The 27,518-nt window shown below is 56.3% G+C and overlaps 1 protein-coding gene across 25 annotated transcripts; it reads left to right on the top strand.

Annotated features, from left to right (window-relative positions):
* The first annotated feature begins 2,090 nt into the window (after positions 1-2,090).
* On the top strand, positions 2,091-23,868 carry Fblim1 (filamin binding LIM protein 1). Of its 25 annotated transcripts, none has more exons than XM_047554764.1 (10): positions 5,254-5,958; positions 6,392-6,496; positions 6,586-6,657; positions 7,022-7,282; positions 13,303-13,469; positions 13,936-14,050; positions 15,355-15,524; positions 18,256-18,434; positions 19,108-19,225; positions 22,331-23,669. In XM_047554764.1, exons 4-10 carry the CDS (start codon positions 7,033-7,035, stop codon positions 22,442-22,444), a joined length of 1,113 nt encoding a protein of 370 aa, XP_047410720.1. In that variant the 5' UTR covers positions 5,254-5,958; positions 6,392-6,496; positions 6,586-6,657; positions 7,022-7,032; the 3' UTR covers positions 22,445-23,669. The 25 variants fall into 25 exon arrangements, with proteins under 25 accessions (XP_047410744.1, XP_047410708.1, XP_047410731.1 ...); XM_047554744.1 differs by having other exon boundaries at positions 5,255-5,890; positions 6,586-6,644; XM_047554735.1 differs by having other exon boundaries at positions 5,255-5,958; positions 6,586-6,644.
* The last annotated feature ends 3,650 nt before the right edge of the window (positions 23,869-27,518 follow it).

Here is a 27,518-nt window from a genome sequence, read left to right as displayed (position 1 = left end):
TGGGCCCCTCCCTGCCACACACCACAGGCTGGGCTGGCGCTTCACTTCCACCTGGGTAGCAAGCCTGCCAAAGGCAGGGCGCTGAGCGGAGGGTCCCTCCAGGGTCTCCGGCCCTGGGTTGGGGACGTGAGCAAGTGCGCCAGGCGCAGATGGAGGGATGCAGGAACCGTCTGCGCTAGTGTTTGTGAGGCTCCCGCTGCGGGCGAGACCCAGGGTGCGCCCTTCCTTCCTGTGTCCCCACGTTTCTGTAAAGGGAAGCCTGCACCCACCAGGAGCAGCCCCGCGCCCCAGGTCACAGGTAGGAAAAGCCTCCCGGCAAGGCAAAGGACACGTCCAAGGTCACAAAGAACCAGAAATGCCCAGCCCGTCTGCTCAGTCCAAGTCTGCCCCTGCCTCCCTCCCTGGCTCCTACCCAGGGGAAGGGCCACCTCCTCAGAGAGACCCTCGTCCCATTCCCACCCCACTCTTCTGTCTCGGCCCATCCTTCATCGCACAGGTCAATTGGTAATTGCTACTTGAAGTTCCTTTACAGCCTCCATCTCCCCCACCTCCCTCTAAGTTCTGTGGGGACAAGGACCCACGGCACTTGGATTGACTCCCATTGGCTCCCGACTCACGTCCCAGGCAGGAGGTGCCTAGCCAGTGTCGGTGGTCAAAGTCCTCCACAGTGGACGGCAGGTGCAGAACACACCCACAGATGTCCCTGCTGCCCTGGATCTTGTCCCTAAGCCTCTCTCCCACCACTTTCCTGCCACCCAGGGTCTCAACCCTAGTAGAAGACTGAGGCCCCTTGCCCACTGGGGCACCTGAGCCTAGCAGGGAGGGTGGGGGAGCAGCTGCTCCGAGCTGGCAGACGAAGGGTGTGTGTTCCGTCCAGCGCACTTCCTGGGTGTCCGTTGCAGGAAGTCTGGCACCTGCCTATCGCTGACACTGACACCAGGGCTGGTGTGGGAGACTCGGCTTGGGCGGCCCCTCTCTCCGGCGTAGCAGCAGAGGAGGCGGATCAGGAGCCCAGGGTGCTGGGCGGCCGGTGAGTGGCGCAGCCGCATGCCACTCCCCTCGGAGTCTCGAGTGGACGCGGGAAGTCTGGATCCTAGACTGAGTCTCTGCCACCTTAGGCAAGGCCCCAAGTCAACCCTTTGGGGCTTCATTGTCCCATTTGGCAGTGCAGGTGAGGTAGCTTTAGGGAACATCATGGAGGTGCGCTGGAGTGGACAGCTCCGCTGAGACCTGACTTGAATAGGCCTCTGGGTCGCCCAGCACTTGAAAAGGAGTGCTGTACCGAGAGCGTCTGAAACCCAGGGGGCTCCTTCCCGTCTCTTCCCATCATCCTTCCCAGAGGAGGAGGCTGTGGGTTTTCTCCAAACAGTGCTACAGAGTGGCCACATGGCCTGGCCAGCAGGGCCCAGGTGGCCTCGTCTGGATGGTTCTGTGGAGGGTGGCAGTTTCCCACAGCCCCAGGACCCGCGGAGCAGCATGCTGGTCTGTTTTGAATCCAGCTCTGCCCCTTGCCCCCTGCTTGGCCTTGAGCCTCTCGGGCCTGGGTGTCCTGGTGCATCAGCCTTGGCGTCCGGGTCTGGTGGGAGTTAAGACCAGAGCCCTGTAAGCTGGGCACACAGGACCCCTGGGAAGGCAGCCACCATTAGTTGCCGCCTTTGTTGTTGCAGAGAGTCTGTGAGGATCACATGCAGAAGGGATGGCAGGAGGGGCCATCAGGGGCTGAGGGGCTCAGGGAGGAGGGAAAGGGTGCCTGGGCAAGCCCCTCCTGAACTCCACTCTACTGAGCCCTCAGTAGCAGCCCCAGCGTGGGCTGCAGGAGAGAGCCAGAGCCCCCCTGGACGCCCCGGATGGCACTGGGTCCAGCACTCCTCTGGCCCCCACCACCGTGGCTTTAATCAAAAGAACAATCTGTTTGCCTCTGAATCAGACCCGGATTCCTTTTCCCAGCAATGTTCTCTGGCCTCCAGGGACCAGCGGCCCATCCCGCCCCATCCCGGCCCCAGAGCAAGGCTGCTCCTCCCCCCACCTCATTCTATCTACTCTGCTGGGAACGGGAGGTGGAGGGAGGGGTCAGTGACAGGGCCCAGGCTAGCAAACCAGGTAAGCAGATTGCCAGCTGGGCCCTGCCCGTCCCACCTCCCCGCCCCACCCCTTCAGGACCCTGGGACCCACCCGCAGAGGCATTAAGGGATCCAGACCAGCAGTGACAGCTCGGGACCGCACACCAAGGTGACTGGCTCCACTGGAGACTCCGAGCACCCCCAGGGGCATTTCCTGAAAGCGTCCCTGACCCAGCATGTACTGAGCGCGGGCTGTGTGCTCCTCCCTGCCATCGACGCCTTTTTATGCCTAGGCCTTGCTGGAGGGGTAGGCGGAGGGACCCCCCAAGAAGACACCGAGGCTCAGGGAGATGGCCCGCAGCCCGGGGTCACACGTTTAGGGAATGGTCAGGATCCCAAGTCTGACTCGTAGGTCCCTGGCTGAGCACCCTCCCCAAGCGGACCGGGCAGGTGGGGTCGCCAACCAGGGTGGCCCCGAGGACGGGGAGAAAAAGGCGCACGCAGGGCGCACAAAGGAGGCGGTGGGGGGAGGGCGCCACCCCCGGCCTGGGCGCAGGGGCGGGAGGAGTGGTCGCGGGAACAAAGGGAGGGGGAGGGGGCGCGGGGCGCGGCCGCGCAGGTGGGGGGGCAGGTAGGGGCGCTTCCGCGGGGCGGGACGGGACCCTCCCCCGAGCGTCACCTTTTATGGTAGCGCGGCGCGGGGCGGCGGGGCGGAGGGAGCGAGGGCGGGAGCGCGGCGGGCGGCGCTGGCGCGGGGCGTCGGGCCGGAGCCGCGGGCGCGGGGCAGGTAAGCGGCTGCGGCGGGGTCCCGGCCGCGTCCCGTCCCGGCTGCACTCGGGTGACAGCGCGGGCGGCCCGGCCGGAGCCCAGCCGCGCCCCGGAGCGTGCCGGCGCGCCGGGAGGGGCGGGAGGTGCTGTCCTGTCCTCTGTCCTTCCGTCTGCGTCTGTCCCGGGAGTGGGGGGAGGGCGCGGGGGGACGGCGGGGGTCGAGTCCCTGCCCCGGGGCGCGGCGCCAGGCACCGGGCGCGCAGGGCGGAAGCGCCCGCACAAAGAGGGCAGCGTCCCGCACATGGATCGCATTAAAGTCCCCGGCGGCGCCCCACGGTGACCCGGCCAGCCGCCCTGCGCCGCCGCCTGAGGCTGGTTTCTGGAGCTCCCGGAGCTCCGGGTGCCTTTCTCCAGCCAGGGTCCCTGGGGGAAGAGAGGCCCAGGGCTGCTCCACTCGGGGCCTCCGATGCTCCTCCGGGCTGGGGAGGCGTGGGCTGGACGGTCCCCAGGACGATCGTGGCTGGGGGCCCCTCCAGCCCAGATCTGAGAATCCCCGGAAGAGGCTGGGCAGCTCTCAATAATGGGAAGGCTGCCCTCCCAGTCACCTCCTGCTCCTCGGCGGAATGACCAGCTGTCTTTCTCTGTGCACTTATCAAGTGCCAAGATCTTGGGCGCTCACTCTCCCTGTGTCCCTCTCAGCTACCCTCATGACAGACTCATGTTCTCGCTTTTTAAATAAAACCAGGCCCAGAGAGGCTGGGTGACTGCTCAGGGTCACCCAGCGGGAAAGAGGTGGGGCGCAACCAACCCAACTCCGTGCCTCTTCCTTTCCCTGGAGGAGAAGGAGGAGGAGGAGGAGGGGGAATCCCTCTCAATGGCTGCAAGGTCTCTTGTGGGAGGGGGGTTGGGGTGCATCTCCCCACTTCCAGCAAAGTTTATTTCTGGATCCGACATAGACTGCTTTATCAAGGTATTAAAGAACAAAGCTCAGAGGTGGCTTGGAGGGGGAATGAGGAGTAGGAAGGGGGCCGTGGGGGCGGGGCGGCCCTCCCCATCACTCAGCCCTTCCCCGCCCCTGGGCCCAAGCCTGCAGCCAGCCCGGTGGCTGGCTGGGTCTCAGCCTCCTTCCTTCCTCTTGACAGGAAATGGCTTTCCTTCCCTTTGTTCCCACTTTCTCTGCGTTCCCAACTGACGCTCTGATTCGCCCTTTGGGGGGAAGAAGGGTGGGGCGTGGGTTCCCCGAGCTGACGGCTGGGAAGCTGCCCATCGGGAACTTTCTCACAAGTACCCGCCCCAGGGCGATCTGGGTGCTGGAGACCAGAGGCAGGGGCAGCTCTTTCCCTGAGGGGACTCGACAGTGCTTCTAAACCCCCAGCTCAGCTCCTTCCCATGGGACCTGAGGGCCCTGCAGTGAGAGGTTTGGGGTGGGGGTTGCCCAGCTGTGAACATCTGGCCTCAGCACTGGACATTTTCCGAGAAAGCAGGCTTATCAGATTTCCCGGAGGAGTGGAGGAGGGGTCAGAGTGGGTGGAGGGAGGTGCAGGGTGTCCTGAAGTTCCGGCAGTCTCTGGGGACCAGTCTAGAGTGTACTGACCACAAGCTACCCGTCTGGATTGGGCCATTCTGGGTTGAGAACAGGCCTGTGAATTTGGGGTTCGTGCCATCTCAGGTCGTAGGACACCTCTGGACTTCTAGGCTGGATGCTGTTAGAATTCCTGTCTGCCACAGGCCATCCCTGAGGTTCTCCTGAACTATTGGGGCTTCCTGGGGCCCTCTGAGAATTGAGGGCACAGTGGACCTTTCTTACAGCTGCCTTGAGGTCTGGTGAGTTTGAATCACATAGCGTTTGGGCCCAGTGCCTGGCACCCGGTAAGTGCCCTTGTGGTTTATTCTTTAAAATTTCAGATGCACTCTGAAAACCAGCTAGAAAGCTAGATTTTTCTTTTCAGTACTGAGGACTAAATCTAGGGGCATTCTGCCACTGAACTACCCACCTAGAACTTTTTATTTTTATTTTGAGATGGGGTCTCACTAAGTTGCTGAGGCTGACCTCCCACTTGTGATCCTCCTGCCTCAACCTCCCGAGTCAGTCCCTGGGATTGCGGGCATGTGCCCTAGTGCTGGGCAAAAATAGATTCCTTAGTTCATAACGAAGCATAAAACTAAAGACTAAGGCAGCCTCTATAAGCAAACATACTTTCAAAATCACCTCCAAAACAAGAAACGAAAGGGAGGCACTTTAGAAGAAATTTTAAATCTCTTTCCTATTATATTGATTTCTTATTCAGAGCAAATTATTATTATTGTTATTGTTATTATTGGTACTGGGTATTGAACCCAGGGGCACTTTACCACTGAGCCACATCCCCAGCCCTTTTTATTTTTTATTTTGAGACAGGGTCTTGCTAAGGTGCTTAGAGCCTCGGTGACTGGCTTTGAAGTTGTGGTCCTCCTGCCTCAGCCTCCCGAGTCACTGGGATCACACGCGTGCGCCACCCCGCCCAGCCCGATATTCCCTTCTCAGCCTGAGCTGTCTGTATTTTTAGCCAAACATATAAACCAGGAATTGGGGGCATACGGTGTCGTTGTTACCCTTCATCAGCCACCAAGAGAGTCTGTGGTGACCAGTGCACTTGGAGGTCTGGGTGGTGGGGCCGAGAGCGGCCACTCGGGCTCCAAGTCCACATCAGGGTCCCTCGGCTGTCCACCTCCTGCCTATGCAGCGCGCGTCTCAAGGTTCACGTGGTTTGCTCTCCTCCCTGAGTACCGAGGCTGGACTTCAGGGTCAGCCAAGGTGGCCCGGACAGAAAGAGCTAGCGAGATAGCGGGCACATTTTTAGCCCTGGACACCACCGCTGGGTGAAGGCGGCCAGCTCACCCCTCCCGGGGCCCCACCTCAGCCTGGGCCCCAGAGGCTGCTGTCTGCAGGAACCGCCTGGGGACAGAGGACGGCTCCTCCCGAGGTCGGGCGCTGCCGCTCCCAGTCTCCACTGCACGCCTGCGCTGTAAACTGTGCTCAGGCAGCAGAAGGGACGCGACGTCGTTGGGGGTCAGACACACTGGTGAGGAGCCGGCAGTGGGTCCTGTGATGGGGCCTTCATCGTCCTGAGGAAGCCGATGGCTGCCCCGGGTGAGGCCGGACTCTAGGGAGGCCACATGGAGGAGACGTGGCTAGAGCTGGGCCTCCAAGCGAAAGCTGAAATTCATCTGGGGTGGGGGCAGGAGAGGAAAAGCAAATGGTAAAACCCTCCCGGCAGGTAAGAGAGAAAGGCCTAGAGAGGTTGGTTAAAATCAGATCAATGCTCTGGAAGGATCAGGGTGAGACGGTGGGACTGGAGACCATCTTTCCCCTCACACTGCTGGGGCCTGTACCGGGGGCCACGGTTTTGGAGATGGGGCAGTAAGAGATTTTGGGAATACCAGGCAGGGGGGGAAAGGATACTGGCTTGTGGATGGGCAGAACAGAACAGAGTGGCCAAGTGCATGGGCTCTAGGTTCAAATGCTGGCTCTACTGCTGTGTGGCCCTGGATAACTGACTCAACCTCTCTGAATTTCTTCACAGGGGTAATAATAGTGCCTACTCCTCTAGCAGCCTTCTGGGGATTTCTGAATTCCTAAGCATAAAGTGCTCAGGGCCACGTGGGCCCAGAGTGGGTCCTGGTAAAAGGTGTCTTTGATTTGTCCTTCTGCCCGCTCTGTCCCCGGGAACCCAGCCCTGCTGCTCTGACGTTCTGTTCCTGTTCTTTGCCGCCACAGTGGAGCCGGCCTGAAAACCTCTGAGGACTCAGGATCTCCCAGGAGAACTGGGATCCCAGGTCGGCGAGGGAGGTGACTTGGGGTGTGGCCCGTGGGCAGGTGCAGGCCCGGCGTCAGCTGCGCTGCGGCTGGCCCCTGAAGCTGTTGTCCTCTTGCTGCTGAGGAACGGGAAGGACGCCTGTGGAGAGCGGCCAGCGCTGCCCTTAGCTCCCAGGGGTGCAGGCTTTGGGGGAGGGGCGGTCCCACCCTGTGGCCAAGTCACCTGGGGGATTCCTGCCCTGCCCCCTCTGTGGCTGGACTGGGTGCTGGGTAGGTCACCAGCATGGTGGGAGGACGCCCCTGTCTTGTTGGGAGGAGGGAGACTCCGTGCCCCTGACTCTCTCTGACGGGTGTGTGTCCTGCCAGGCCTGAGCCGCGCTCTGCCCCTCCCCCACAGGAGCCGACGGGATGTCCTCCCAGCCCGAGAAGAGGGTGGCCTCCTCTGTGTTCATCACCCTGGCGCCCCCGCGCCGCGATGTGGCTGTGACTGAGGAAGTGAGGCGGGCGGCTTGCGAGGCCCGGTGTGGCCGTCCCTGGGAGTCCCCTGCCTCCGTGAAGGCAGCGGGGGCTGGCTCAGTGGGGAAGCCCAGCCCCTGGGTGCCCTCGGGCAGGGCTGCAGCCCCTGTGCCAACTGTACCACCACAGCTCTCCAATGGAGGTAAGAGTGACTTCAGGGGACCAGGGCAGCGAGAGCGCCCAGGCGGGGAGGAAAGAGGTTCCAAGCCGCTCACTGAGGGCCCCCATGTGCTGGGCAGATTCTGGAGCCATTTCTCGGTTATGTGACGATGACAAGCTGCTTCACCTCTCCGTGCCTCAGTTTTCTACTCTGTAAAATAGGAATAAAGAACTGGACCTAGTGGGTGCACGCCTGTAATCCCAGCAACTTGGGAGGCTGAGGCAGGAGGATTGTTAAGTTCGAGGTCGGCTGCTGAGGCTCTAAGCAACTTAGTGAGACCCTGCATCAAAATAAAAAAATGAGAAAGGGCTGGAGACATGGCTCAGTGGTTAAGTTCCCCTGAGTTGATTCCCTGGCACCAAAAACAGAAGAAAAAGTGACAGGGAGCCCGCAGTCCTCTTTCCCTGTCACTCCCACAGGAAGTGTCTGCTGTTGGGTTGATAGGCGTGAGGAGGGGTGACCAGGCCGGGGGCAGGGGGCTTGCTCACTGTCCTACAGGGCACTGCAGAACAGGGCGGTGGGAAGCTAAAGGCAAGGGGCCAGCCTAGGTGGCAGCTGGGCCCCAGGAGCCCCCAGGTGCCTAGTCAGGTGCCCTGCGGCTCCAGAAGGAGACTGGGACAGCCCTGTCCATCCATCACCATGGAAACCCGCTGGCAAGACCCATAGCAAGTGCCAGTTACAGGATGTGGTCAGAAGTGCCACACATGCACAGGGACAGGGTGCAGGGATGTCCGTGTGGCACGCTCCCTGAGTGGAACCTCTACAGCGGTCTTGGCTTCTTGAGGACACATCCCAAGGGCACGCCTGCTCCCTGCTCCCTCGAGGAGAACCAGGACCGGGAACGAACGTCACACATCAGGACGTTTGATCCAGTGGAAAAATACATCCTATTCCTTCTGCGTGGGTGAGGGAGGTCAGGAAATATGGTCGAGGTGCCAGATGGCCCAGGCCCCCGTCAGGGGTTGTTGGAGTTGCAGGCAGGAGACCCCAGGAGTGTGCAACGAAAGCAGACCATTGGGAGGGACAGCATAACGGCCACTGGTCAGTGTGGCCGGTAGCCATTTTGCCAACTTGAGTCCCTCAGCAGAGCACAAGGAATCTTGGAGGTAAGTTCTAGATGAGCAGCTCGGTCCTGAGTCTGGGTCCCCAGTCCTTGGGGTTCGGGGACAAGTCCATCTCCATAGCAGGCTGCCATCTGCCGCCTCTTCCTGTCCTCAGGTGGCCACCAGTGTGACTTTAGCCCTCTCACCTCCCACGCCCACCTCCAGATACACTAGTGCCCAGATGCACTGCCTGGGTCTTAGGCATAAGCTGCTTTTTTCTGTTGACTTCTCTCTCTCTCTCTCTCTCTCTCTCTCTCTCTCTCTCTCTCTCTCTCTCTCTCTCGCACCAGGGATTGAACCCAGGGGCGCTTCACCCCTGAGCCACATCTCCAGCTCTTGGCTTCTCTTTTAAAACCTGTTCTCCCTCCACCTGCCCTTGGCCGCTGGACAGAATCACCTTCCTGGCCACCCGTGGGCCCTGCATTCCTGCCCACCCTCCTCAGCCAGTGGTTCTGGGAGAGGCCACAGCTCTGGGATCTGGGTCCTGACTCATGCGCTCACCCAGAGCCGGATTCCCACACTCCATCAGCCATGTCACTGCGGGGCTTGTTCCAACACAGCTGGGCCCCGCCCTGGGTGCTTCTGACCCAGCACAAGGCAGGGATTTGCATTTCTTGTACTTTCCTGGGTCATGCTGATGCTCTGGCCTGGGGACCACATTTTGTGAACGTTTTTTGAGACCGAGTCTCACTGTGTTGCCCAGGTCTGTCCCAAACTCCTGAGCTCAAGTGATCTTTGGTCCCCAGCATCACAATTATTTTTTTGGTACCAGGGATTGAACCCAGGGGTGCTTAACCACTGAGCCACATCCCCAGCCTTTTTACATTTTATTTTGAGATAGGGTCTCGCTAAGTTGCTCAGGGCCTTGCTAAATTGCTGAGGCTGGCTTTGAACTTGTAATCCTCCTGCCTCAGTCGCGAGTCTCTGGGATTATAGGCGTGTACCACGCCAGGCACATTTTTTAAAAAATGGAAACAATAATTGTCTATCTGTGTTCAAATATCACACTGTATCCCATAAATATGTGCAGTGTGGTCAGGATAATGACACATCCATGGCCTCAAACATTTAGCGTTTCTTTGTGTTGGAAACATTCAAAATGCTCTCTACGAGCTATTTTGAAATGAACGATCAGTGCTTGTCAACCATAGTCCTCTGCCGTGCTGGAGAGCATTAGAAGTTTTTCTCCTGTCCCTCTGCATCTGGAACTAGTTGACCTCGGGTCCATTTTCGGATGAATGGATGTGGAACTGTCGTTCTAGTCCTGAGACGTCATCAAGTAGGCGAGACTTTTGGGCTAGAAAAGTGGTTCTCCAAGTGTGGCCCTTGGACCAGCCTTTTCTTCCCCCAGGGAACTTACCAGAAATGCAAATCCTTGGAGCCTGCCCCAACCCTGCTGAGTCAGAAACTGGGGGTGGGAAGCGTCTGTGTTTGGACAGGCCCCCTGTGCTCCTGACGCATGCTCAGGTGTGCAGAACACCCTTCCCGGCCGCACAGTCCCTTCATCCTGGAACTGAGAACCAGAGGGGAGCCCAGGGGATTGGCTGGGAAAGGGGCTAAGCCGAGGTCTTCAGGAATGGGAAATGGAATTTTCCATTTGCTTTCCCTGGGTGTCTCACATAGGCTGAGCTCACAGGACCCTCGTCTAACTTGTGCCGGGAAATAGGAGGTGGGCAGAGTGTCCCCCACGACCTTTTCGCACTGGGCCGCCACTCCGGTGCTCACCCTGTACCTGGCCACAGACAGAGGGGTCTCCTGGGTGTGTCACGGCCCCTGTAAACTTCCCTTCTGACCCCCTAGTCACCTCCTCTTCTGACCCCCTAGTCGCCTCCTTCAGGGAGCAGGACCCTGGCAATACATGGTAGTGGGCATGGTTCTTGCTAGAGAGAGGGGCTGTCCCCATACTCCACCTCGGGAGCACCCGGCACTCTGTATCCGCCGACTAGCCTGAGGATAGAGGGCCACTCCCCTGGGCCCACTCTGGACCATGTCTCCATCACCCTCGGGTCTCAGGAGCAGCTATGCCAATAGCAGAAATGACTTTGTACCAGGGTGCTTGTTGCGCGAGTGCGTGTGTGTGTGAGAGTGTGTGTGCGCGCTCGCGCGTGTCCAAACGTACGTGGAAGTGGGACGAGTCACCGGGGCCCCAAGTACCCAAATCAGTCCAGCTGTTGTCGAGATGGCCACATTTGTTGATTCCTTTTCTTTTTCTTTTTTGTGGAATATTTTATCGGTTTATTTTCCTGAGATCAGAGCCAGGGCCTCTTGCCTGCTGAGCGCACCCCTGTGGAATAGTTTTTTTAAACTTTAAAAAAATTTTTTAATGTTTTGTTTTAGTGGTAGGTGGACATAGTACCTTTTTTTATGTGATGCTGAGAACCGAACCCAGGGCCTCACGCACGCCAGGCGAGCGCTGTGCACAGAGCCACAGCTCCGGCCCCACCTGGGGAATATTTTAAAGGACACCCCTGCAAGGTGGCATTTCCTGCATTTGTCAGAGTGCATTTCTAAATGTAGCCATTTTCTTACATGACCACGATGCCAGACACCGCCTAATCGATTTACGAAAATGCCTTATGATTATCTAATACTCATTTCATAATTAAATCCCCCTGATGGTCGTAAAAATGCCTTTTCACTAAAGTGGGATGAATGGATTGCGCAGTGTCTAGTCTTTTTTTTTGGTACCAGGGATTGAACCCATGGGTGCTTAACCACTGAGCCACATGCCCACCCTTTTTATTTTTTATTTAGAAACAGGGTCTTGCTAAATTGCTTAGGAGCTAACAAAGTTGCTGAGGCTGGCTTTGAACTTGCGAGCCTCCTGCCTCAGCCTCCCGAGCCACTGTGCTTACAGGCACGCACCCAGCTCTGGTCTTTCTTTTGAGCTGTGTAATCCAGTGGACTATTTAGCTTCTCCTTGACTAGAAAGTGAGAATTACATGAGGTGAGCAATCCTTACATTCAGGATCCGCATATGGGGTATGCCAGTGCGTAGACCAGTAAAAACAGAAGTCAAGTCACAAAGCCAACCCCGTGTATTTCATTTGAAATGTTCTAATATATCCACCTTGAAAAAAGTTAAAAGAAATAAGCATTGTTAGTTTTAATAATGTAGTATGGAACCCAGCATTAAAATATTTCAGCATGTAATCATTATAAAAATCACGGATGAGACATTTCACATTCTTATTTTCAATAAAAGTGATTGACTCCAAAGGTGCTTAACCACTAAGCCACATCCCCACAGCCCCTTTTTTTTTTAAATTTTGAGACAGAGTCTCACTAAGTTGTTGAGGCTGATCTCCAACTCGTGATCCTCCTGCCTCAGCCTCCAGAGCCTCTGGGATTACACGACCGGGTCACATTCTTTTTTGTTTGTTTGTTTGTGTTTTTCACATTCTTTTCTTGATCCTAAGATGTGCAGCATATCTCAGTGTGGCCTAGCTGCAGGTCAGGTGCTCCTTAACACACGGCCAGAGGCTGCTGCGTTGGACAATGCAAACAGATTTATTTTGTGTGGTCATTTTTCTCTGCAGTCTCAATTCCAGGGAAGTCCGCCCCCCTCCTCAGGCTGTGGACTTGTTGCAGAAATGGGAACGGTGTCCCAAACCACCTGCTGAATTTTCCCTTTGCGCCCTGTGGGTTCATTCAACTCGCTTCTCTGTCTCCCAAATTTATTATAAATGGAAGTCAGCTTCTATTTTATAATAACAACATGAGGATTGTTTTATGGGGTTATTTTGAATAGGAACATTTCATGGAGGTATCCACAGCTTCCTATAGTATCACCTGACTCTTGAGACCCCTGTGTCTGCCAGGGTAGCCAGTGGGTTCAGATGATGACATCAGGGCTCCTCAGAAAGCTCCCCACCAGCCCGGGCACGGTGACGCACACCTGTGATCCCAGAAGCTCCGGAGGCTGAGGCAGGAGGATCAGGAGTTCAAAGCCAGCCTCGGCAAAAGTGAGGCGCTAAGAACTCAGTGAGACCCTGTCTCTAAATTAAATACAAAATTAGGGCTGGGGATGTGGCTCAGTGATTGAGCACTGCTGAGTTCAACCCCTGGTACCCACTCCCCCCCAAAAAAGCTTCCCATCGGCTGGGTCTAGTGCACACTTGCAATCTCAGTGACTCAGGAGGCTGAGGCAGGAGGATCACAATTTTGAGGCCAGACTCAGCAATTTAGTGAGACCCTAAAAATAAAAAATAAAAAGGGTTGGGGATGTAGCTCAGTGGTAACCACTGGGTTCGATCGCCAGCACCCAAAATCCCTTATCAATCCTCCACCTGAATGCTGTCAACACCCCACGATCATTACTGGAATCTTCTGTAGTCAGGGTGGCGGTTCCCACGTCTGAGCCACGTCTGAGCCACGTCTGAGCGATGCCTGGAAGGCTTCCTCAGCGCCTTGTGGCTGCCCCACCCTCCAAGTGTCTGACTCTGCAGGACTGACGCAGGCCGGGAGTCTCGCTCTTGACAGGCCTCCAGGTGACGGCAATGTCAGCACCCGGGCTTCAGAACCACCGCCTGAGGGGTGTTGGGCGCGTGTCCCCAGGAGGCCTCCAGCAGCCCTCCAGGTGCTCTGGCTGTGAGCGGGGCAGGGGCGACGGGGAAGGCTTTCCCAGCCGCCGTCTGCTGACCCCTGGCTGTTCCACTCACTGCCACCGTCATGTCCCCAGCAGCCCCTGGAATTGCTCCCGCTGAGCAGTTTAAGACTCAGATCCTGCCTTTTGCCTAAGGACCCTCAGCAACTCAGCGGCCGAGCCAGACGGAGCCCAGGTCCGGGCGACGCTGGGCCTGAGCCTCTGGTCACCTGCTCTTCCGCCTCCTGGCTCTGCAGCCGCCTCCTCTGTCCCCTGGTGGCACTCTGGCCAACTCCTTCTCCCTGTGGTTTCAGGATGCTCTCCCCCTCCTCCCGCCCCGGATGTGGAGGACGCACTTGGTGACCTGGATCTCCTCCCGCCGCCTCCGCCGCCCGCTCCTGGGGAGGCGTCCCCAGGGGGGACATCACTCATTTCAGACTTGGAGCAGCTGCACCTGCCCCCACCCCCACCCCCACCACAGGTACTGCCAGCTCCACAGACGCCTTAGTCCCCTGGGTGGGGACTCTTTGAAGTCCCCAACGGGGTGGTCAAAGTCGATGGACCTCAACCCCCCGGGCTGCATAGAGAACGGTCTAAATCCTCGGCGCCACACTGAGGTCACTGTCAGGATGGGAGGGTCCCCGGGCTCGGGCTGAGGCCCCTTCAGGGTCTCGGGGGAACCTGTTTCTGGGAGATTCCTTAGAAATGGGAGTAGCTTTGCCTGGTGGGGGGTCCAGGGCAAGGAGCGGGGAGACCGGGCGCCAGCTGCCAGGAAGCCTCCTGCTGGTCACTTGAGGCGACTTGCTCCTCTGGGCCTCGGTTTCCTCCTCTGTACAGTGGGGCTGATTGTGGCTGGTGCTGCCCAGAGGAGGGACAGAACTGGGAGGGCCCATGAAGTCCCCGCTGGGTGACTTCTGTCCTGCGTCCTCCCGTCTATGTCCCCACAGGCCCTGGCAGAGGGCCCGTCCGTCCAGCCTCGGCCGGGTCACCTCAGGCCCTCAGAGGAGCTGCCGCCTCCCCCAGAAGAACCTACCAACTTCCCAGAGAGAGAGACTTCCACAGGTATGGTCACAGGCTGGTCCCGGGCCTCGGGCCAGGTGGCTTCCGGGCAGCAGGGACAGCAGCCCACCCACGCCTGCCCGGGCTCACCTTACATCTAGTTGAGCATTGATTTAGTTCTTATTGCCTTGACCTGTTTTCCTTATATCTAAAGTTCTTTTAACTATTAATCTACACCGTTTGCTGTAACAACAAAAATGCTAATTTTTTCTTACTCTTTTTTTTCCTTTTCCTTTTTTTTTTCTTTTTGGTGTTGGGAGTTGAACCCAGGGGATACATTACCACTGAGCCACATCCCCGGCCCTTTTTAAATTTTGTTTAGAGACAGGGTCTCGCCGAGGTGCTGAGGCTGGCCTCGAACTTGCTATCCTCCTGCCTCAGCCTCCCGAGTGGCTGGGATGACAGGTGTGCGCCACCCGTTGGCCTGTTGCTGGAGCCTTAGGTGGTTCCTTGAGTCACCTTGCACAGAGATCGGTCATTTTGCCCACGCACACAGTTCTCTGAGACAAATTCCTAGAAGAGGAGCGCTGTGGCCAAGGGTGCTGGGCTGGTAATTGGGGTACTGGTGCTGAATCGCCCTCTTGGTCATCCTGTCCTGCCCTCCCACCAGCGGTGGCTGCCTTACTTACTCATTGGGCACCACAGGAAGTGCCTTCCACCTGGAACCTTGCCCCAGGCCCCGAGAAGGGAGTGCTTGATGCAGAGTTGACACTCAGGCGGCAGGGAGACTCCTCTCGGCTGAGGCAGGAGTCGCACTTATTTTTCTCTGTTCGTCCTTTGCCTTTTTTGGCTTTGCTTTTTGCAGTGCTGGGGATGGAACCCAGGGCCCCGCACGGGCGAGGCAAGCGCTCTGCCGCTGAGCTCCGCTGCCTGCGCAGCCCTACTACCCTTGACTTCAGCTTGCAAAGGCCACTCACATTCCTTTCTTTTTTAGGTTTTTTTGGGGGTGGGGCACTGGGATTGAACTCAGGGGCACTCAACCTCTGAGCCACACCCCCAGCCCTATTTTGTGTTTTATTTTGAGACAGGGTCTCACTCAGTTCTTAGCACCTCGCTGTTGCTGAGGCTGGCCTTGAACTCTCATCCTCCTGCCTCAGCCTCCTGATCCGCTGGGTTGACAGGCATGCGCCACCACGCCTGGCCACTCATGTGCTTTCCGAAGCTCCTCTTGACCCTTGGTGTTTGTCAGATGAGGAAGCCCTGGGGGGTTCGAGGCCAAGCTCTGGGAGTTCCAGGTGTTCTGAGTAGTGACCGGGTACTGTCCTTCTGGGCTGGGCTTGTGATGGCCTGTGTCTCCTCTACCCCAGACATCTGCGCCTTCTGCCACAAGACCGTGTCCCCCCGAGAGCTGGCCGTGGAGGCCATGAAGAGGCAGTACCACGCACAGTGCTTCACCTGCCGTACCTGCCGCCGCCAGCTGGCCGGCCAGAGCTTCTACCAGAAGGATGGGCGGCCCCTCTGTGAGCCCTGTTACCAGGTACCCCGTGAGGCAGGCCTTCAAGTGCCAGGCACCAAGCTGGCACTTATGTTCATTCCCTACAGTACTCCTGGGAGGTAGGCCCATTTCACGGATGAGGAAGCTGAGACTCTAAAAGAAGAAGCTCAGCCATGGTGGATTCGTTTCCTGTGGCTGCTATAATGTGTTGGTCAGCTTTCCACCACTATAACAAAGCACCTGAGGTGATCAACTTATAAAGAGAAAAGGTTTATTTTAGCTCACAGGTTTCCTGTCCATGATCAGTTGCCCCTGCTATTTTGGGCCTGTTGGTGAGACAGCACAGTGTGGTGGGAACATGTGGTCGAGCAGACCACTCCTGGCTTCTTTCTCCCACTGTGAGGCCAGCAGTGTGGCACGTGACTCCAGTGACCGTCACCTTGCCCCCTTCCGTGTGGGTCTCGCTCTGCTGGCTCCCACAGGCCTCGGTGACTATGCGTAGGGCCCCTTGGTTGATTCAGGAGCACCTCCCCGACTCCGGATCTAACGCCTTCAGTCTGCAGAGCCTCTTTGGCATTGGAGGCAACACAACGCTTACGGTTCTAGAGCTGAGGACCTGCGTGACTGGGGGCATTTCTTAGCTGCCATCCAGGGTCAGCTGCAGAAGGCCCAGGAGCCGAGATTCTACCCCTGACCCATCCGTCGGGGGCCTGCCCTGGTCTTGCCGCTGTCTCTGAGAGCATGGGGTCCAGGGCGTGGCCTGACGGGGACCTGCCACTCCGCGCCTGGGAGGGCTAGATGCCAGACGCTGGCACGTCCAGCCCTCCGCAGTTCGTGGAGAAGCACTCAGTCTGCTGTGCAGATCCCCATGGCCACACCACCTGTGTGCAGGTCTCACCTTGTCCTCACGGATAGAAGAACTGGCAGTTTCTGTTTTTAACAAGTGTCTTGGGCACACGGGAGCTTGGAAACGCTGGTTTCAGGGTTTAGGATATTTGGGGTTGGGACTATTCCAAACAATCAGAATGATCTAATCACAGCCCCATGATGACCATGGCCAGCAGGGCCCAGCAGTAAGAGGAAGGAACCGAACCCCCCTGACCCCACCCCTCTGCTGGCATCCAGTGGACATTGCGGGGGTCGCCTACCTCCTTCCTCAGCTTAGAGCCAGACAGAGGTGAGACCCCTGAGGGAAGGGGGCTTATTGCTGGAAGCAGCCAGGAGGAAAACTTGTGCAGTGTGCAGGGGAGAGAAGAGCTACACCTGCCCCCAGGGGAGTCCATTAGTTCATTTTCTGTTACTATAACAAAATACCTGAGGCTGAGTGCTTTATGAAAAGAAGAGGTTAATTTGACTCACTGTTCTGCAGGCTCAGGGGCTTGTAGTCCGCATCAGTAGGGCTGTGGTGAAGGCCTTGTGGCATATGGGAACCAGTGGCAGAAGGGTGTGCAAGAGGGACCGGTCACGTGGCAAGACAGGAGGCCAGAGCCTGGGGAGGGGCCAGACTTGCTCTTTTGTAACAATCACTCTCATGGAAACTATGAGCAGTACTTTCGAAGGTAGGACCCCCAGTGATCTAAGCACCTGCCACTGGGCTCCACCTCTGAAAGGCGGGTTCCCTTTACCTCCCACACTCCCACATTGGGGACCAGTCCTCCAATACATGGAGCCTTGGAAGGAACACCGAGACACATCCCCACCCTCGCAGAGGGGGAGGTGGAATGCTCTCCGCAGGGCGCCTGTCCAGGTGGCACCGAGTTAACCAGAAACCAGACATGGGAGCAACCTGGGAGGCTAAGGGAGGAGAATTGAAAATTTGAGGCCAGCCTCAGCCACTTAGCAAGACCCTGTTTCAAAACCAAAAAAAGTCTGGGGATGTAGCTCTGTGGTCGAGCTCTTATCTACCACGAGTGAGACCTCGGCCTCAACCCCCAGTACTGCAATGGAAAGAAATAATTCATGTTGTACCTCATCACAGGGGTGTGTGCACTTAACAATTTATTAAAAGGACAGATCTCAAGTTAAGTACTCTTTTTTTTTTTTTGTACCAGGGATTGAACTCAAGGGCACTGAGCCACATCCCCAGCCCTATTTTGTATTTTATTTGGAGACAGGGTCTCACTGGGTTGCTTAGTGCCTCACCTTTGCTGAGACTGGCTTTGAGCTCTTGATCCTCCTGCCTCAGCCTCCTGAGCTGCTGGGAAAGTTAAGTATTCTTAACACAGAGATTTTAAAAAATGAATGCATATAATACTAAAAGTTATTAAAATAAAGAAATCCAAACAGAAGGAAAATCAAAGTAGAAAGTGGAATCAGACCAGAGGAAAAGTTAGTACCCAAAAATGTGTGTTGAAAGGCCTTTCCCACGATTCCTAAAGTAGAACACGGAATTTACCTCTGAGCTTCCAGGTGGTTAAATGGAAAAGGGAAAGGATTTCCAGATCTCTCAGGTGTAGGATGAAGCGTGCCGGCTCCCTGGGGATCCCTCTTCCTGGCTCTGAGGTTTGTTTCAGTGAAGTTTCTCCTGGGAGCTCTGGCAGACCCTGGCCTGGAGCACGTCGCACTAATAAAACTTCAGTGCTCGCTTTGCATCGCGTGCCTTGCTCTGAGCCGAGGGGGACGCTCAGGGCGAAGAGCAATGGAGGAGTCCTTTTGGGTCCTTTATGAGCTGATTGCAGGCCCCTCCTGCACTGCCGGCTCTTGGGCCCCTGTAGCTGGTGACTGGGGGTGGCCTTCCTGCGGCTGGCTCTGAGGCAGGGGCTCTCTGTCCCAGGACACCCTGGAGAAGTGTGGCCGGTGTGGCGTGGTGGTCCGGGACCACATCATCAGGGCCCTGGGCCAGGCCTTCCACCCCGCCTGCTTCACCTGCGTGAGCTGCGCCCGGTGCCTCGGGGATGAGAGCTTCGCGCTGGACAGCCAGAGTCAGGTTTACTGCCTGGACGACTTCTACAGGTGGGAGGGGGCCGTGCACCGGCGCTCTAGGGCGGTGGGCGGGACTGGGGACCAGGCAGAGCGCTCCGCCGTCCCCAGGCCCCAGGAGCACGACTTCCACTCCCACGTGCCAGAACACCTGGCGGTGCCCCTGTGCCGTGCAGGGCACTCCCCTGGAGTCGGCCCAGGACTCACAATGGTCCCGCCAGCCGGGTATGATCCAGGGGTCCACTGTGCCGAATGCAGACACTGAGGCATGCACCACGGATGCCCAGTCTCCTCGCTGGGCTCTGAGCGTCAATTCAGAGCCTTGCTCCAGGGCCCTGGTGCCCAGTGCAGCTGGGCGAAGCAGGAGGGAGTTGATGTCCCTGAGATGGGATCCCTGCCTGGAGCTGCTCACTACCAACAGGGAGGGGCAGATGTACCTACTGGAACAGGAAGGAAAGAAAAACGTCAGTGACCTTAATACAAGTCAGATGAGAGGGACCCACTGCACACTGTCACTTCAGACCTTCCTGGTGACTTCCTCGCCTCAAGCTAACCAAACCCTGGGCCGCGGGGTCTGTTTACACAGATCTCTCCCTCCGCCCCTGCCAGGTGTCTGTGGTTGCGGCTCCAGGTGTGGAATAGCTCTGGGGGGTGAACTTGAGCCAGCCACGCTTCTGCCAGCAAACTGTGGTTCCCTGTCCTCTAGGAAATTCGCCCCCGTGTGCAGCATCTGCGAGAATCCCATCATCCCCCAGGACGGGAAGGATGCCTTCAAAATCGAGTGCATGGGGAGAAACTTCCATGAAAACTGCTACCGATGCGAGGTGAGTGGGACGGCGAAGACCTAGCCACACTGTCACTGCCTGGACCCCAGGAGGCCGGGCAGGCCAGGCTGGGGCTGTGCTGTCCGCTGGGCACTGGCAGAGACTGGGACGAGAGTGGGAAGAAGCAGAGAGCCAGCCTGTCCCTCAGACCGCCTGTGTTCAGGGCAGACGGCAAACTCACATCTCTGCCCGCAAGAAGGCGAACCTGTCACTCCTGGTGGCGACGTCCTTGATGATGGCGTCTTGGTCCTGCCTCTTCTGTGTCTACTTCCCTTCCCTTTCTGCGGGCTGAGATGCCCCAGGTTTTCATCCTCCTGACTTAGAAACCCCGGGAAAGAGAGCGAATCCCAAGCAGGGGAGCCAGACAGGCCCAAGCAGGCCTCCGACGGGCCAGCCTGGGTTGCCTGCCCCCTCTGAGCCCATCGCTGCGTCTAGGGTGCCAGGATGGACAACCCCTGGGGCTGCAAGATGGAGCCCTGTGAAACAGACGACTCGCCGCCACCAAGGGCAGGAGGGGTCCCGGGCAGAGTAACACCGTGCGTGTCCTTCATGGACACATGGAAATGGGTTTGGGGAGAAGGCGGTGGTGGGGTCCGACCAGGGCCGCAGAGTGAAAGGCCTCCTCACAGAGGAGGTGGTGCCTGGACCGAGGCTCGTGGGGCCAGAGACGGGTGCAGCTCAGCCATGGAGAGCTTGCCATGCAGCGGCAGGGCCCTGAGTTCAATCCCCAGTGCCACAAAAGACAAGAAAGAGATGCCAGGCCGGGATGTAGCTCCGTGGGTAGAGCGCTCGCCTCGCATGCACAAGGCCCTGGGTTCAATCCCCAGTTCGAAGAGTCCACGGATATAAAGTCCTGGTGTTGCCATTCTGAAATTCCTCATTTTTTAAAAAATATTTTTTAGTTGTTGATGGACATTTATTTATTGATTGATATGTGGTGCTGAGGATCAAACCCAGTACCTCACACGTGCTAGGCAAGCGCTCGACCACTGAGCCACAACCCAGCCCTCCTCATTTTTTAGCAAGGAGCTGCACATCTTTGTTTTGCCTAGATCCTATCACTGGTCCAGCTGGGGACGCACCAAGAATCCCTTCCCACACCTCTTGCTGCCAGCCCCATGTCATTGAAATCTCCATCTTCTCTGCCAGTGGTGACAAAGGGGGCCGTTTTTTGGGATGTCACTTACGTGGAGAGTCCCAGGGCAAATCACTCAATCAGCCAAGGAGTAATTCTTAGCATTTATTTGCTCCTGTTTATTTAAACAGAGATGTGGGGACTGGGGACAGTGATGCACATCCGTAATCCCAATGACTCTGGAGGCTGAGACAGGAGGATCGCAAGTTTGAGGCTGGTCTCAGCAACATTTAGCCAGACCCTGTCTCCAGAAAAATAAATAAATAAACACAGCTGGGATGTAGGTGGGTCAGTGGTACAGCACCTGCCTAGCATGGGTGAGTCCCGGGGTCCATCCCCAGCACAAGGGAGGACAAAAAAGATACTTGGACCTAAGAGGCTGGTCTCACTGAAGGCATCAAGGAACCTGGAGAAAAACTGATCGGTTGCTCATACCTAGGCTGTCTTTCTTGGTTATAGTTCAAGGTCCACCTGATAGTGTACCTTGAAAGGCTGATGAGGAAAAGCAGGTGTGGTTATCGCCACCACGGCCTTAATCGGTTCTGCTGGTGATTAGCCTTCTCCCGAGCCTGGCTAGGCAGTAACCCCTGCCTGTCCTTGGTGACCTTGACCGAGGCTGCTGAAGTCAGTCAGCATTTGGACTGTAGCAGTTAAGTCTCGAAGATGAGGCTCTCGGGGCCAAGCCGCCGGGAATGGAGTGGGGTGCCATTACTCCAGGAAGGGACGTGGGTTTCCGGGACTGTCCACAGCCCTGCTGGCTTTGGGCTCTGTTGTTTATGGTTGTTGGAAGGGTAACTCTTTCACAGGGGTGGGGTTTTTAATTAGATACCTTCACACACACCATCTTATTTAATCCCAACGACATTCTGGGGAGATGATATTCATTGTCCCCAATTAGGTTTGTCACTTGGTGTCACAACACCAACAAGTGGCCTTTGTGAATGACACAGACACTGGGATTTAGCAGCCGGGTTCCACTCGAGCCTCCGGTGGAGGATGGAGCCGCAGAGGAGCCACAGGACGGCGCCCTGCCCCACCGGCCACAGAGCAAGGCAGATTGTGGATCTGGTTCCTGCTGGGTCAGGGTGGCCACCTGCCACCCCAGAGGTGTCTATCTGGGGACTAGTCCCCTTGACTGGGTCAGCACAGCTTCCAAAGCACAGCTGTGCCGAGACCAGGCCTCTGGGCCGGGATGGTGCCGGTGTTACTGAAGCGGGTGTCCGTGGGAGGCCGGCCTCAGGTGCGGGCTGCGGGCAGAGGGCGAACTCGGTGAAGTCCAGGCCCTGAGCTCCCGTCCTTTTCATTCTGAAATTCTTTTGTGATTTGGAAAATTGGAAATATTAAGGTTTGGGCTGGGGTTATAGCTCAGCGGTACCGTATTTGCCTAGCATGTGTGAGACCCTGAGTTCGATGCCCAGTTGTGTTAGTGTTGGAACTGAGCGCACACAGGACCCTGGACGGCCCGGAGGCCCAGTGGGGTCCCGGCTCCGGAAGCAGCTCACGTGACCTGGGGCGAGCCCCGCCCCGCTCAGCCTCAGTTTCCCCACCTGCACAATGTGGGGCTGGGCTAGGTTCAGCGATTCATTCGCACACATTCACACAGACCCGGTGTCCCCGGCTGGTCGGGGCGGGGAGCTGGTGGTAAGCGGGGTTCCTGCCTTGCACGACTTCAATTCCCAGGGGTTGTCGGGCTGTTCCTTCTCCGGGCCTGCTTGGTTCTCCCTGCAGTGACTCTGCCGCCCTCGCTCACACTCCTGAGGATTGAAGCCCCCACCTGTGGCGTCTGGCCTTCCCTCCTGGGGACGAGCCTGGGCATATGGGGCAACGCAGGCGAGGAGCAGGGTGCCCACCTCGGGGAGGCCGGTCCCCAGCTGGGTCCTTCCTCAGATCCCAAGCAAGCCCTCCCTGGACAGGCTCATGTGGGCAGCTCGCAGGCCCGGGGACAGCCACACCTGCCTTTGTCTCCGCAGGACTGCAGTGTCCTCCTGTCCGTGGAGCCCACGGACCAAGGCTGCTACCCGCTGAACGACCACCTCTTCTGCAAGCCCTGCCACGTGAAGCGCAGCGCCGCGGGCTGCTGCTGAGGGCACCCGCCAGCCGCCGGCCGGCCCTGACCTCCTCCTGCAGCCTCCTTTCCGAGCCTCGCTGGGGACCAACGGGCAGCTCAGCCCAGCATGTGGGGGTGTCCGGAGCTGAGCCACCTGGGGCTCAGAGGTGGGGCAGGGGCACAGAGACCCCAGGCCTTCAACGCCTCCTCCTGCCCCTGAAGGCTCCTTGCTGTGACCATCACGCCCGGAGTCCCCTCCAGCCCCTCTCGAGTGCTGACCCAGGGGGCACCCGTGTCCCCAGCAGAGGGTGCTGAGGCCAGCTTGGCGTGCAGGGCCAAGCTGGGTGAGGAAAAACTCCAAGGTCACTTAAAAAGCGCTTTTGAAGAATTTTGAGGCTTAAATGATGGGGAACAATATTCTTCAGACTTGGGGAGACAGATCTTTTTTTCTTTTAATCATTTGCTTTTGGGGGGGATGAAATCTTAAGACAGCTCTCCCCCTGGTTCATAAATGTAGAAGAATGTGACCTACTGGTGACACAGCCTTGGGCTTCCCACCCCCGAGTAAGGCTGGGCTGGGGCAGGAGCAGGGACATCAGCAGCCCCTCACCTGCCCTCTGGCCCTCCTCCCGTGCTGCAGCGAGTCATCGAGGCTTGGATTAAGTGCCTTCTGTATGCTGGGCGACAGGGACAGGGCCGTGTCTTTCCTGCAGTCTTACCCGGGACTGTGCAGGCCACACCCACACACCCACACTCCTCAGGAGGGGTTTGGGGCAGGTGTCCCTCCAGCCCCCAGTTGCCCACCAAGTCTCACTGGGGCCCTGCAGCCCAGGCTGCCCTGTAGCCACTGCCTCCACTCGGCCACACCTAGAAGGTTCTTCCCTCTTAAGGAAAACCGCTGTTGCTTCCTAACATCACTAGGCGTCTGGCGGAAAGGTCGACACGAGCTTGGGTTCTCCACACACCACACGCACCTGTGAGCACTTGGGTCTGGGCCCTGGGGTGGAGCCGCGAGACCCACACCTCAGCACTCACAGCCACTGCCACAGTTTCTATGGTAACCGAGGACCTCCTGTCCTGCTACTTGGCTAGCTTCATGTCCTGCCTTCTTTTATTCCTTCCAGCCTGGCCTCCTGCTAAGCAGTGAACCCTTCTAGTGACACGTTCGCCAAGTGTGAGTTGTGTCTTTCTGGCCTACACGTGCAAATAAATGTGTCGCTCTCAGAAGCTGGCCTGTGTCCCATCCACGATCTTGTGGGGCGGGCGCTGGCCTTTAGTAGTAGCCCTGGAAAAATGCTTGTGGCACGAGTGCCCAGGAAGTGCCCGCACATCCTTCCCCAGAACAGGGCCCAGCTGGGCAGACAGGGAACCCCATGCCTCGCTGTGCCCCGCACCTCACGGTGAACTGGACACGTACCACCAGCAGTGGGTGGGCTACAGGGGCCCTTCAGAGCCACCAACCCTGTAAGAGAAGCAGGGCCCACTCGGGGCTGCGCCCAGGCCCACCCCCCCTGTGAGCTCGCCCGCCTGCAGGCTGAGACGGTGGGCCGGGTGCTCCGTGGGAGGGAACAGGAAGGAGCACCAGACTCAGGGCGGGTGACCTCAGACCTGCCTCTGCTGCTCCGTAGTGCGGACCAGTTATTAAGCCTTGACGTCCCCCTCTGTGACCTGGGACCAGGGTTGCAGTGACGAAAAGAGGGGTGTCATGCCGGGTCTGCCTGGCCCGTGCGTCAGGGCTCCATCATGCAGCCGAGACTCCTTTGTCGACAGCCCCGTGGGTCCCGGCGGTGCCCGTCCATGAGACTGCTGGGGACACGGCTCGGTCAACAAAGCTGGGCCTATTAGGCCACAGGACGTGGGGCACTCGGGGGCATCCTGGTCAGCAGGTGTGAGGAGGGACCCCCAGCACTTGGAGGGACTGGAGGGTGGACTTCAGGAGTGGGGTCTGCGCTGTCGGGAGCTGGGGCCTCGACTGGCGGCTGGATCCTTGGGTTCCTCAGGCGGCAGCGCATTGAGGCTGGGAGGGAAGAGGCGGTGGCCACCCTGGGGGCGGGGTGGTCATTTTGGGGGTTGACCCAGAGGCACAGGGCCTGCGACATGTCCGCTGAGTGGTGCTGCTTTTGACTTGGACTCATGTCCTCATGTCAGAGTGACCTTGTCCCAGCTGGGCAGCTGGAAGGGCCCCTCCCCCACCAACTCAGCAGCCGCTGCCTCGGTTGCCAAGCGTGGTCTGGGTTTCCAGTGTGATTCCGCGTGTCCTCACCGGTTTCTGGTTGGTTGTGTTCAGGGAGACGTTACCTGGATGAGGTTGTGGGAGACGCCTTTGCTTTCTGGCCTGCACATTTGTAAATGACTTCATCAGGGGACACTTCTAGGGAGATTCAGCTGCGTGTTTATCTGCCTCCCTCCTGCCCCGCCCCCCACTCCTCTTTTCTTCCTCCTGCTCTTCCTAGGAGAGCTTGTGCCAAGTACCACGCACGGACAGAGCACCTGGGCAAAGATAGTTTCCCTTCCCTTTGAACACAGTTCAGGGACAGAGATGAAATATATTGTGTACCTCAGCTTGGCGAAACATCCTGGTAATCCCAGCGACTCTGGAGGCTGAGGCAGGAGAATCACTAGTTCAAGGCCAGCCTCAGCAACTCAGCAAGACCCTTAGCAATTTAATGAGACCCTGACTCAAAATAAACAATGAAAGGGCTGGGAACTGGGGCTGTAGCTCAGAGGCAGAGCTCTTGCTTAGCATATGTGACACCCTGGGTTTGACCCCTAGCACTACATAAAAATAAAAACAAAATAAAGGCGTTCTGTCCATCTACAACTACACACACACACAAATTTTTTTAAAGGACTGGGAATGTAACTCAGTGGTAAAATGCCCCTGGGTTGAATCCCCACTATCACCAAAATAAAGCTTCAAAGGATATTTCTATATCCACGTTCATAGCAGTGTTATTCACTGTGGCCAAAATGTATGATTGAGCCAGCTCAGTGGAGAGCCAGTTCAAGGGTCAAGGGCCCCTGGGTGCAATCTCCAGCAACAACAACAACAAAAAAATGAAATCTTGTCATTTACAGGAAAATATATGGAAGACATCATGTCAGGTAAAAAAGTCGTAATCCCAGCTACTTAGGAGGCTGAGATAGAAGGAAGATCACAAGTTCAAGGCCAGCGTCAGCAACCTAGTGAGATCCTGTCTCAAAATAAAAAGGGCTGGGGGCGTGGCTCAGTGGTAAAGCAACCTGGGTGCATTCCTAGTACCAAAAAATATATATATATATATATATATTGCAATAGCAAATTTTATGTTATGAGGAAGGGGAGAAGGCTGTGCTGGCAGGGAAGGATTCCAGGAAAGGCAAAATAACAAACTAGGAGGAGGTAATGTAACATCCCCAGTGTTTATTGTGATGCTATTCACAATAGCCAGAATATGCACTTGGCCTAGATGAACGGATGAAGAAATACGGGGCATATACACAACGGAGTATTTGCCATAAAAACAAATGAAGCCGGACGCTGTGGCGCCCGCCTGTAATCCTCGCAGCTCTGGAGTCCGAGGCAGGAGGACAGTGAGTTCAAAGCTAGCCTCAGCAAAAGCGAGGTGCTAAGCAACTCAGTGAGACCAAATAGAAGAAAAAGTAGGCCCAAATCTCCATCACGTTGCCTTAGGACCAGACTTCCTTAACAAGACCCCATAGCGCAAGAAATAAAAGCAAGAATCAATAAATGTTTTTTTTTTTTTGGGTGCTGGGGATCGAACCCAGGGCCTTATGCTTGCAAGGCAAGCACTCTACCGACTGAGCTATCTCCCCAGGCCCTAAGAATCAATAAATGGGATAGATCCAAACTAAAAAGTTTTTTCTCAGCACAGGAAACAATCAATAAGGTGAAAAGAGAGCCTACAGAGTGGGAGAAAATCTTTTCCACACACACTTCAGACGGAGCACTCATCTCCAAAGTTTATAAAGAACTTAAAAAACTTTACAACAAAAATACAAAGAACCCAATCAATAAATGGGCTAAGGAACTGGGCAGACACCTCACAGAAGAAGATATATAGGTGATCAACAAATATATGAAAAAGTGCTCATCATCCCTAATAATTAGAGAAATGCAAATTAAAACCACCCTAAGATTTCATCTAACTCCAATTAGAATGGCTGTTATCAAGAACACAAACAATAATAAGTGTTGGCGTGGATGTGGGGAAAAAGGCACACTCATACATTGCTGGTGGAGTTGCAAATTGGTGCAGCCACTCTGGAAAGCAGTATGGAGATTCCTCAGAAAGCTTGGAATGAACCCACCATTTGACCCAGCTATCCCACTCCTTGGTTTACACCCAAAGGACTTAAAATCAGCATACTACAGTGATGCAGCCACATCAATGTTCATAGCTGCTCAATTCACAATAGCTAGATTGTGGAACCAACCTAGATGTCCTCCAATTAACGAGTGGATGAAACTGTGGCATATAATACACAAAGGAATATTACTCAGCCATAAAGAAGAATAAAATTATGGCATTTGCTGGGAAATGGATGAAGTTGGAAAATATCATGCTAAGTGAAATAGGCCAAGCCCCAAAAACCAAAGGCCAAATGTTTTCTCTGATAAGTGCATGACAATATATAACTGTGGGGGGTGGCGGGGGGGAAGAGATGAATGAAGGAACTTTGGATGGTGTAGAGGAAAAAGGGGTGGGAGGGGGTGGGTATGGAAAAACAGAATAAAACAGACAGTATTACCCTATATATATGTATGATTACACGAATGGTGTGAATCTACATTGTGTACAACCATAGAAATGAAAAGTTGTATTCCATTTGTGTATGATGAATCAAAATGTGTCTGTAAAAATAAAAAATATTTTCATAAAAAAATTAAGCATAAATAAATAAATAAAATTCAAAATAGGGCTGGGGATGTGGCTCAATGGTCAAGTGCCCCTGAGTGCAATCCCCAGTACCAAAAAAAAAGAAAAGAAAAGAAAAGAAAAGAAAAAAGAAATCTTGTCATTTACAGAAAAATGTATGGAAGACATCATGTCAGGTAAAAAAGTCAGACACAGACGACAAGCATCCCACGTTTTCACTCATATGTGGGG

This window comes from Sciurus carolinensis, chromosome 1 (assembly GCF_902686445.1).
Source record: "Sciurus carolinensis chromosome 1, mSciCar1.2, whole genome shotgun sequence".
NCBI lineage: Eukaryota > Metazoa > Chordata > Mammalia > Rodentia > Sciuridae > Sciurus > Sciurus carolinensis.
Note: the sequence above shows the minus strand (reverse complement) of the source record. Positions and strands in the feature narration are given on the sequence as shown.